The sequence below is a fragment of the Cornus florida genome, unplaced genomic scaffold (assembly GCF_030987335.1).
Source record: "Cornus florida cultivar Cherokee Brave unplaced genomic scaffold, ASM3098733v1 CherokeeBrave_3.0.0_Hap2_Chr09, whole genome shotgun sequence".
Classification (NCBI taxonomy): domain Eukaryota; kingdom Viridiplantae; phylum Streptophyta; class Magnoliopsida; order Cornales; family Cornaceae; genus Cornus; species Cornus florida.
Window position 1 is genome coordinate 78,799,439 of NW_026775579.1, and position 12,725 is coordinate 78,812,163.

General features: G+C 34.1%; 1 protein-coding gene across 1 annotated transcript; it reads left to right on the plus strand.

Moving 5' to 3' along the window:
• Positions 1-1,143, plus strand: LOC132272923 (protein ALP1-like). The gene is made up of 2 exons (XM_059773987.1): positions 1-733; positions 815-1,143. Exons 1-2 carry the CDS (start codon positions 1-3, stop codon positions 1,141-1,143), a joined length of 1,062 nt encoding a protein of 353 aa, XP_059629970.1.
• Positions 1,144-12,725: the final 11,582 nt, after the last annotated feature.

The window sequence follows — 12,725 nt, forward strand, 5'->3', positions numbered from 1 at the left end:
ATGGATATGTGGAACAATATAAGAAGAATAATTCAATTATATGACGATGAGGAGGACAATGAGAGTGTCTTAATATTTGCTGCTCTTTTAGAAGATCAGAACTTCTATCAAAAGAGATGTTGTAGGGATTCTATTTTACAAGGGGAAACATATGTTATGGAGATTTTAAACGGCCATAGAGAAAGATGTTATGAAAATTTTAGGATGTACCCTGAAGTTTTCAGAACATTGTGTAGTACCCTGAAAGGTATAGGGCTGAAGGATTCTAAATTTTTAACTGTTTATAAACAAGTGGCAATCTTTTTGCTCACTTTATCTCATAATCAAAGGAATCGTGTTGTAGCAGAGAGATTTCAACACTCCACTGAAACCATTTCTAGACACTTCCATGCTGTGTTGCATGCAGTATGTCAATTGGGCACCCATATCATTGCCCCTCCTAATTTTTCTGTGATTCCGAATAAGATTAGAGAGTCTTCTAGGTTTTACCCTTACTTCAGGCATTGTGTGGGAGCTATAGATGGAACCCACATTCCTGCAACTCTGCCAGCAAGTACACAACTTCCATTTCGTGGTAGAAAGGGTTATACTACACAAAATGTAATGGCTGTATGTGACTTTGACATGAGGTTCACATATGTGCTAGCTGGGTGGGAAGGCTCAGCTAATGATTCGAGAATCCTAAATGAGTGTACTGAAAATGAGGCAATGAACTTTCCAGCTCCACCAGCAGGTAATATTATTTTACAAATTCACTTAATATATGGTTAGTTTATCATACTGTCTATATTTTTATGCATTCTAAACATGGCAGGTAAGTATTATTTGGTGGACTCAGGGTATGCCAATAAGCCTGGTTATTTGGCCCCATTTCGAGGTCATACTTACCACTTTCAGGAATACCGTAAGACTAGACAACCTCGTGGTCGGGAGGAAGTGTTCAATCATAGGCATTCATATTTGAGAAATATAATTGACCGATGCTTTGGGTTATTGAAGATGAGATTCGCTATTTTGAGGCCAATGCCTCCTTATAAGTTTTCAACACAAGTATTGATTGTAATGGCTTGTTGCACATTACATAATTTCATCAAAAATCAGCATCAGCCTGATGACATATTTGATGGTAATGATCCTCCTTAAAGTGATGGTGAAAATGACAAGATTGTTGAGCATGTGCCTTCGGCTCAGCTTCGAGAAATGGATCAGTTGCGTAATACTATTGCTGATCAAATTTGGAATTCTCTTCAGCACTCTTGATCCTTCTGAAAGTGATGGTATATTTTTTCTTTTATATGTAATATATTTGTTGCTATTGTGAGCTTGCAATATATATATGTAATATAAATCTTTTTTACAGATATATAATTCAACTTAAATGCTATTATTGCAGATATGAAGTGTGTTGATGCTCTCTTGAAGGCCACATGTGCTGTTATGAAGATGATGTGTCGCTGCCATTGTCATCCACTTTATGAACTTCTTATCAATTTTTAGTGACAACTATGTATTGTTAATGCTTTGTTCCAAACATTTTATGTACAACTTAAACTTGTTTAATTTGTTGGTTGAATATTTAAGGACTTGTAAATGTTATACACTCTATTTCAATTATGCTTTCAATTGAGTTTGTTTTTATTTTAATGTTGTGTTGGACTATACAGGTATCAGGATAATAAAATTGAAGCAGGTTATTGCAAAGAACTTGTAAATAGGTTATTGCAAATTTTTTTTACAAATATTGACTCTCATGTAGTATTGTAAAATGTGACTAGAGATTATTTATTTTTACTGTTGAGTTGGACTATACAGGTATAATCATAATAAAATTGAAGCAGGTTATTGTAAAGAACTTGTAAATAGGTTATTGCAAATTTTTTTACAAATGTTGACTCTCATGTAGTATAGTAAAATGTGACTAGAGATTATTTATTTTTAATATTGAGTTGGACTATACATGTATAATGATAATAAAATTGAAGTAGGTTATTACAAATAACTTGTAAATAGGTTATTACAAAAATTAATATATATATATATATATAATTTTGTGGGGGTTTACATTTTTTTACAAAAGAGAAGGCAAGAATCTGTATTTTGGAGTTAAATTCCCACCAATACAGACTTATAAGACTCGAAAATTATTATCAGAGCTGTGTAGTATTTTTTTTTTCTTCTTTCGCTAATGCGAAAAATGAGCAAAATGAATGAAACACAAACCTATGGACAATCATCACCAAAGGAACAAACTATACCAGGAAATTTCAAATAACTTAAAGTGTAGTTTCAGATCAAGATAACATGATGTGTGTGTGTGTGTGTTGGTGTGTTCAAATTTTAATATATTTATTAAAAATATATAGACTATTTATATAGAAATAAATTTATAAATAAATTTAAAATTTATAAAAATAAATTAAAAACAATGATAACCAAACATGTTTTTTGTTTCTGTTTTATTTTGTTTACAACAGTTGGAGCTACCAAACATGTTTTGTTTTTAAAATTCTTGAAACGCATGACTTACCAAACATGTTTTGCATGTTTTTGTTTCCGACATTTCTACAGTAAAAGATCGTTCCCAAACGTGCTTCCGATTTTTGCCAAAACACTCCAATAGTAAAAACGCTATTTCTGTTTTAGCCAAAAACAAAACGCCTAAAGTAAAACGCATGCCAAACGGGCCCTTATGGGGAGCCACCTCTACTTACAGGAACCCATATTGCTTGTTTCCTTCACCCGTTTCTCCTCCGGCGACTTCCATTCCTTCTGTACTCCATAGTTAAGGTTCCTACTGGTTAATACTAAGTCCCAGTGTGTTCCAGAGATTATAAAATTCATTACTTAATAAACAACATCAATAACAACAAGAATTATGCAAAGAAGATTTTAAATCAAACAAATACCACATCGCGAACATCTACTGTTTTAATCATATAAGACATGCAAACCATTTTTAATTTAACTCTTATTTAATCCTGGAATTGTGTTAGGCATGTAAAGAACACAAGTCAAAGGGAGCCAGTTAGGAATAGAACTTGCCTTTGAGGTTTCGATTCAAAACCTCAGTGTCGTCTTCTTAAAATTCTCCAGCAAACTCCGACTACTGTAACCCTTCCTCTGTTCTTTCGCTGCCTCCACTGTTATGAATAAGGTTCTAAAACCCAAGACGTAACTTAATACATATATTTATAGGCCACCCTTAAACCTAAGCTTAAGTGTAATATGAGACGGAGAACTAAGTTGGCTACAACGTGAAGAAAAAATAAAACAAAACCCTAAATTTCAATAACGCATTTAACTTAAACAGGCAATTACGCCGATGAAAGAAAATATTAAAAACCAATTAACGTAATTACAGAAAAAGAAAATACAATTTAACAATTAATTAATTCACATAATCACCATTAAATAAAACAATTTACTTAAATAAAACAAGTCGTCAATTAATGCAAATAAACACGCCAATAAACAATTAAAAATGTAATTTAAACAATAAATTAAATACCAGGACTATCCTTTTGAAATTAGGGGTATTACAGTATACGTAAGGTTGTGGTAAATAAATATCATTGTAATGCCACCATGGTTTAGCAGAGGTGTCGGATCTGCAAAACATTTTTTTGAAAAATTTTAGAAGTTGTTACCAAATCGGAAGGAGGATTTTGTACTAGTTTAGGTACCTATTAAAAATACGCCAAATGAGGATAATAGATTGAATAAAGTTGCATCAGTCGGTTCTAAATCAAGAATTTATTCACGATGGCATATTAGTAGGAAGAGTTGCTGGTGTTGCACATGGAGGAGGAAACTAAGTCTTTTCACTTGCATAAATAATGTGAAATTTTTTTTAGGTCTAAATTTGCAACAATTAGTTGTTGCTAAGATATTAATGACTTAGTTGATGGATGACAACATTCCAAATTCTTTTGGAGGTTCGATAAGAAGTTTGATCGACACTTCCTTCTGTTAAGGAATCAAACTTCCGTCTGGTGGAAGTGATTATGGAAATTATGCTCTCAATATCCAATATGGTAATTAAATCTTTCGGTTAGTTGATAAGCTGTCAGTTAAATTTATAGCATGGGTAATAAAGCCACTTGTTATTACCAAGGTATTTAAGGAGGTCAACTTCAAATATCGGAGCTGACCCTGGAGGAGGTATTACCTTACTTAGATAGAGTTTAAGATACTTGAGGAGATTTAGTCAATTTCGTAAATGATTTTATGGAGGTCGGAGTGACTAAAATGTAAAATTCATAATTTTACAGTGCATTCAGATGATTATAAGTTACATCATGACATCCAATGTTTGTTTTGGTGAACCGGTACGGATAGGGACATGTACATACCTGTCTCTAAGTATAACACCTGTTAGAAAGATAGAAAATTGATAATCAGATATTATTGGAGATTTTACCACTTCCTATATCAAAATGGAAGTCGGATTAATCAGGAGTGGATGGTTAGTAGGAATTATCGACATTGAATTGGAAATTTTTCCATATAGGATAAGAGTAATGGATTGAGTAAGTTCGCTTATGAACATTAATTAGAGAAATATTCACTTTATAGTTTCACCTCAGTTCTACATTGCACTGATAACGGAATTATAGCATTTGGTTATCCATTATAGTGGATAAAAAATACTATGTCGAAGGAACTTTCTGAAGATGTTGGAGCAATAGTTTTGCTTCATATCTCTAGACGGAGAATTTGACCAAGTAATTTAATTAGATCATGAAGGATATGACAACGTTTGAGGTTTTGTATATTACATAGTGCAGATCTCTCATTTGTTGTGATACTCCTCGGATCCGAGGCATGGATTGATCAGGCCCAAGCCCAAACCCGAGGGAAATATCAAACAATTAATATTTTAAGTGAACACAGATTATAAAATAAATTAAGAAATAAATAATTAAAAGCTGAAATAATTCTAAAATATAATCTTTTAGAAATTAATACTTAAAATCTAAAACCTCCAATAGTTTAACAACTCGGGAATCCCTCTAGTGGACCCCTAATAATAAAATCCAAACTGAAATGTAATTTTCTAAAAGAACATCCAAAATTAAACCACGGAGAAAAATCTTACATCGTCGGAAGAGTGAGTAATAGTCTCTGCTCAGCACGATATGGTCTAGGACTGGAACTGGCGAATACCTGAAATATAGAAGTAGGTCAGGCCCACGAACAAGTTCCATGCTACTACAATCCAACATAAACTCGATACGCATGTACATTCTAACCAACTCAACAATAACTATGTAGTCCGTACATATATATATATATATATATATATATATATATATATCCATACTATGGGACTCTCACTGGACACTGATGAATATCTCAACCTAAGTAGAAGGTAACATGCAAAACGCACCTGAGTGGGCATGACTACCCAAGTCTAACAGGGTATACCTTAACCAACATAGCCAGCTACGCATCCTACTGCATATACGCTCCCTAACCGTAGACTCTGAAGCTCAAGCTCATATCGCGGTACCATAAAAATATATTCAAAGTCCGATCCTATCCATCCATAAGAAATCCAGTTAGTCGTTTAACTTGTTCAGCCGCACAGACTTACATATAAAGAGGATTCTATTTTTATAATCCGTACCCTTATTCCAAAATAGGTAGGACTTAGCAATTTGAGCTAAACCATCTCTAATATGCCACCGTCACATACCGGTGCATACAATCCAATCCATCCAGCAATTAATAGAATAAATAATAAATGTAACTATCAACTAATTCATATATTCCACAATCGATAATAAAACATTAAGTATAAACATCAATTGTTCCATATTAAGCATGATAAAATGTTGTTAATTAACAGGCTTAACCGATACTACTCCGCAATGTCCAATAATTGATACTATAGGCCATACATGTAAACCAATTAATTCTAAGTAAGCATAACAGAATATAAAAGTTCACAGGTTTATTTTTATAACATTGGAACGTGATTAACTGAAAATCATCACTGAGAATTGCAATACTAAAATTAAACAACTTGCAATCCTTTCCACCCAGAAAACCGTAAACCAACTTAGTTCCAAATAAGCATACTAGAATATATGAATCCACATGCTTATTTTTATAACACTGGGACAAAATTAACTGCAAATTTTATTACTAAGAACTGTTGACCTAAAATTTAAGCAATTTGAAATCCTTTCATTCAGAAACAGTAAACTGATTTATTTAAACATTGTCCACTGTCGCATTAAAAAAAAAGTTGTTTTATTTTGCATAAATCTTCTCTCAGAGATTTTAATCAAGCTTAGAACATTTCCAAACACCCTAATACAGCTTCTATCAGAATCTAAAAATCCTAAAATCCAAGCACCGTAGCCAAAACAGTAGCCGAAAAGCTGAAAAATAAAAAATAAAAAAATTTGAGGGAGCCGCCTCCCTAGTGCATGGTGCCGGCTCCCTCCTTGAGGGAGCTTGCTCTTTGATTAGGGGAGCCTGTTCCCTTCCAACAGGAGCCGGCTCTCCTCCTGTTCCCTCTTCGTCTTCAAGTCTGGCGACTTCCCAGACGTCTGTCCTCCATACCTAGGGTTCCTAGATGTTTAAATTACATCCCAGCATGTTCCAGAAACAATTATATTCTTTATTCAATCACCGACATTAGTTAAACATGAATTATGCCAAAAAGAATTTAAACCGGAACAATTATCCATTCATGAACGTACTGTTCAAGTGATCAAGAAAAACAAGCAATATACGATTCATGAACACGTACTAATTTACTCAAATCCAACATGCAAAACCATATTAATTTTAATGTTTAAATACTTCTGGAATTGAGTTAGGCATGTAAAGAACATGAGCCAAAGGAAGAGAGTTAGGAGTAGAACTTGCCTTTGAGATTTCAGTTCAAAATCTCAGCGACGTCTTCCTAAGGTTTCCAGCGAACGTTCTGTTTTCCCTTTCTGTTTTCTCCCAGACTTCTCAAAACGTCTCTCTGTCTTCACTATGACGTGAATAGGGTTCTAAAACCCTAGGCAAACGTATGGTACGTATTTATGGACAACTATAATACCTAAGTCCAATTAAACCCTAAACTGAAACTTAATCGGCCCATCGAACAAAACCTAATGTATAAACTATGTCTACTACCAATTAATAAAACAAAGTTAATTAATTAAAACATTTAATTCATTTAAATAAAATAAAATATACAATTAAACCAATACTCAAATTAAACATGTAATTTCATTAAATAAAACAAATAACACAATTCATTTAATTAATTTAACTCAACAAGCAAATAAACAATTAAATAAATAAAAACGCACGTAAACAAACAAAAATGTAATTAAATAATTTATTAAAATACCAGAACTATCCTTTTAAAATTAGGTGTATTACATTTGTTGGTTTGAAATTGAAGTAAGAGTTGTCCAATAAGACCTTGACTTCATTAACGACACGTCAGAGAGAAATACTCTCATTTGGAATGATTTGCGCACGGTTTAGAAGCGGCAACAGATTTTCGTCAATAATTGAACTCGTATATTAGAGTTTTCATATCATGAAACAGTTGTTTGGGAGTCTTCCATAAGCAACGTGATTTTTGATAAAAGGTCAGTTTTTACTTATTAAATTGACTTTTTGTGAATTGTGTTTACCAATTGAGGCAGTAACCTATTGACTAGCACTACTAACGCATTAGTGCTGGGTACATAAAAGTTTTGCACGTATATGCTAGGAAACTTGTAGAAAAATAGATAGTACCCGTATACAGATAATGGGTACATTACTGTCACGCCCCTAGACCGTAGTTCGGATTGTGAACACAACACACAAACAATCACAATCTCAAAATAAAAAAAAATATCCCTGTAACATGTCTCAACCACACATCTACCTATCTATTTCCCTTTACAAAAATAAGACTGAAAATTAATAGATAAGATGCAAATATTACAACATTAAAGTTTTAAAGTCCCAAATAACATTTATTACATGCCAGAAATATTCTAAAGAAAAATAATACAAAATATAAACTATTATGCGGAATATAACACAACAACACCAGCCCCGACTCTGTCTACAGCTGAGGAAGAACACTCTTCACACCATCTATGCTATGACCTAGAAAGATGTGAATAAAATAGGAATGAGCAACCACAGCTCAGCAGGAATTGCCGAAAGTGCACTCCTTAATACCCCCGTGAATCCAAAAAAAAACGGATAAAAGATAAAGGGGTTATACAGGCTCGGGAAAGCAACATATCATATGAGATAATAAAATGAAATGTCTGTTGGAAACGAGGGCATTAAAAACATAAACTTTGGATGAGATTTAGAATAGATTTCGCTAATAATTTTTTGCAGATCTCTAGATGAGCGCGTTTCTCTCCGTAAGGAGATGAACGTGGTATATTTACTTTCTCAAATCCGTTTTCGGGTGAATGAGAAATTAGCTCCAAAGTGTGGTATTTTGATAAGCCTAAATGGGTATGCAAAGTATGGGAAGTGTTTGTCCCACATGAAAAGAAAAAAAATGTTAAAACCAATTGAAATTTAAATAAGCCAAATTTAGGCTTGGGTTTGGGCTTGGGCCTAATTATAAAGTCTAATTATTCTTTTTACTAAATGGAATCTTGGATTGAGCCTTTAATTTTGGGCTGAGCTTATTTAAATGGGTGGTTGGTTTTTGGATTTAAATTAAAAGTTAGTTTTTTTTTCCAAAGGGTTGCATCTATTTCTAAAGGGTTGAATTTGTTTTTCAAAGAATTGCATCTATTTCTAAAGGGTTGCAACTCAAAACCAACAGACATAATTATTCATGTGAAACATTGCAACCTATTGGAGTGGATGTATTAGTGAACAAACATCATGTGAACCATTGCAACCAATTGGAGTGAATGTGTCCAGTGTAAAGAGACACGTATATATATATGGTTGTGTCCAATGATGAAGAGACACACCCACCCGAAAAAACACCTTGTTACCTATAAATACCCCCATTTGGATCATTTGCAAATTCATTCATTTTCATTTTCTTCTATCTCCCTCTCTAGACTTGAACCCAACCCAAGTGGGTTCAAACCATAGGTTAAGTGGTCCAAACCACTTAGACCCTAATCCAATTTCATCGAGCCATATTAAGATTGGTCCGAACCATTTGGTTCAGATTGCACCCAATTCAGCATTTATATAGTATAGATGCATTCTTGAGTCAGAGAGAGTATTACACAGAGAAGGTTCGCCGTATCCACAAGTTTGTAATGCTGCTACTAGTGGATGTAGACCGTTGTATCATGGGAGATAGACATCACTGAGTCCGTTAGCACCATAGCGGGGCGAATCTATCTTAAGGACATAGTATCCACTACTAGCCTCGGTCCAGATTCTTTATTTATTATTATTATTTTATTGCTTTATTTTGCATATTTAATTAAATATTGAGTTGCATATTTAATTAATGATTTCTTAGCATATTGTTAATTATCTCATGACATATTAGTATAAGGTTTGTTATATCTTAAATGTCACATGAAGCATATATTTACCAGCAATGTCATGCAATGCCAATGCCAATGCTAATATCACTGACACTTCTCTCTTTCCAAAATCCCATTTTCATCACAAAAAGTTAATGTAATCCGCCCAGGGCTGCTCCTCAGTACCACGAGAAGAGAGTTGGTCATCTATCTTTGATACAAGGCCACTCCTTGTGATCATTTGGGGTTCTAGTGACACAACTACGCGTAGAGCCACTCCCTACGTCTTCTCTAGATTCCCATTAATTGCACAGACAAGGCAACTCCTTGTCCGGTTTTAAAATCATTAATTCAAGTCCCTTTTCTAAACTCACGGATACAAGGCACCTCTCTGTAATCCGGTTTTCAAAATCATTTTAATGAGATGCTCTCACTTCCTTTTTCATTCTAACCTTAACCCCATGACCATGCAAGATGAGTGCACAATTGTGTCATGCCCCAAAGTTTCCAAAACAACAAATCAGTTTATACGCAACACGTTACTTCCATCTTTGAAAATTTATAACAAATTCAATTCTAAGTCAAATTGAGTGATTCCAAAGCCTATTGAAAGCTTAAATAATTTAATTTGAGAGTATCACTTTAGTTTAACAAAATCCCTTCCCAATTGGAACAGTTTTGATCCAAAATTTTGAAATAAAAATTTGCCAGAAATTAATTTCCAGCCTGTAGCTTCCATCTTCAAAAATTCATAGTAAATTCAATTTTCGTCCAAATTGAGTGAATCCAAAGGCCACTTGTGATACCCCCGGATTTTCGGATGCGGGTTGGCCAGGCCCACGCCCGATTACCCGAGGATATCAAATCAATTAGCAATAATCGAACACAGAATATAATTAAGATAAACATAAGTAAATAAAATTTGCTGGAAAGAAACTAAATGAAAATCCTTTATTAAAAACTTCAGAATAAATTTTATAAATAAGAACTAGTCTGATACATCTAACTTTTCCAATTCTAATACAACTCGGGAATCCATCTGGTGGACCCCTAATCAAAACTAATACTGGAAAGCGAATAACTAAAAAGAAGTCCACTGCTAAACCATGAAGAACCCCCTACATCGTCGGTAGAATGAGTAGTCGTCTATGCTCAGCACGAACAAGCTTTAAGACCTGGAACCGTCCGTTACCTGAAAAATAATAATGGGTCAGGCCCACGAACAAGTTCTATCCTAACTACAATCCAAACAAAGACCCGATATGCAGATACATCCTAGATGTCTCAAACATATCTATATAGTCCGTAATAGATAAATATATATCCACACTACAAGACTCTCACTAACTATGCTGAGGGTCTCAACCTGAATAGAAGGTAACATGCAATACGCACCTGAGTGGGCATGACTACCTAAGCCTAACAGGGTATACCTCAACCAACATAGCTAGCTATGCATCCTACTGCATATACGCACCCTAACCGTCGACTATGAGACTCAAGCTCAAATCGCGGTACCATAATTTATATATATAAAGTCCCATCCAAACCAATGTAGTGCCGCTCAACTGATTCGTTGCCATGAAACGACATAAAATTAGGATTTAAATGTTTTAATTAAATCCCTACTCCAATTATATATATAAGTTCCTTCCAAATACAATGTTGTGCCGGTCAATAGTTCATTGGTCAAGACACAACATATAATCAGGATTTAAACGTTTTAGTTAAAACCCTATCCATCCTAACGCAAAAATATAAACAACCATCCAGTATGTCGTTCAACTATTTTAGTTGACAGGACATGAAACCATGTAGGATTTAACTGTTTTAGTTAATCCATTCCGTATGTATGAATGGGTTGGAATTAGTGTTTTGATCTAATCCGTCCCTCCGTATGTCACCGTCCCATACCGGTACATACCATGCATATGATCCGTAAATGATGCATCATTATAAGCAGTACATCAAATAAGTCCACATTATCCATATAGTTGATAAACACAAAATTTAAACAAGTCATCAACTAAAAATTCAGAATCCATCCATGTAATTAAACAAGACAAAGTTTACTAATTCGTCAAGTTAAAATCCAAAATCCATCCATGTAATTAACGAGACAAAGTTTAATGTTTCATCAAGTTAAAATCCAGAATCCATCCATATAATTAAACAAGACAAAGTTTACTAATTCGTCAAGTTAAAATCCAAAATTCGTCCATGTAATTGATGAGACAAGATATAATAAAATCATCAATTAAAATTCTAGTATACATCCACGTAACTAACAGAATGTAATTTACCAATTCTGCAATTAAAACTAGACCAATATCCATGTAAATTGACAGAAATTATATAATTAATTCTTTAATTAAATCCAGGTAAAAACATATTTAAATCTAATATGTAAAAGATCCTACCATGCATCCAAAACAATCTTTAAAATCCTACTCCAGTTATTTAGACTGCAAAACAAATGTAAGCAACTAAATACTTTACAACTGTCAACCGTGTGCGACATTTGCTTAAAACTTTCATACGGTGAATACCGTTAGTATATAGAGATAAAATATGCATTGTGGATTCAATTATAGCATAATATAATGTTTGGGATCCAAGTTGCAATCCATTGAATTCCTAGACACAGTTGAAACAATTTAAATCCTCTCTATCCGTTACATCCGTGAACAGCATGCGACTTGTTCTAAATTTACATACCATTTTAAGAAAAATATTAGCATAAATACTTTGTTGCATCCTAGGACTTTAGAACCTCATGAATTAATATTTAAAATCCTCTTCCCACTCTAACACAGTTTAGAAAACCAAATTTGGACCCAAACAGTGCCCGAAAGTGCCCAAAACTGTTCCGGATTGCAACCAAACGAAGACTAACCAATTGAGCCCGCTCTAAAAAAATTGAGCAGGCTCTAAAACACCTTAGAGCCGGCTCCCTTTCCCTTGGAGCCGGCTCAATGAAGGGGGGGAGCCGACTCCAACTTCCTGGAGCCGGCTCTCTCCTCCTTTGAGAGCCCTGTTTGCTTCCTTTGCCGTTTCCGGTTATCTGCTTCATCTCTGACTCTTTTCTACCCTCCTGTTCTTTCATAAACCTGGTCCTAAGAGTCCTAGCAATATCCAGTAGCACCCCAGAGGTTTGATTATGCCAGTTGGAATCAAATACAGAGATTAAAGGTGCTACCGATTTAGCATGCGTAAAGATTTAACAGTGAAACCAAATAAAATGATTTTAGT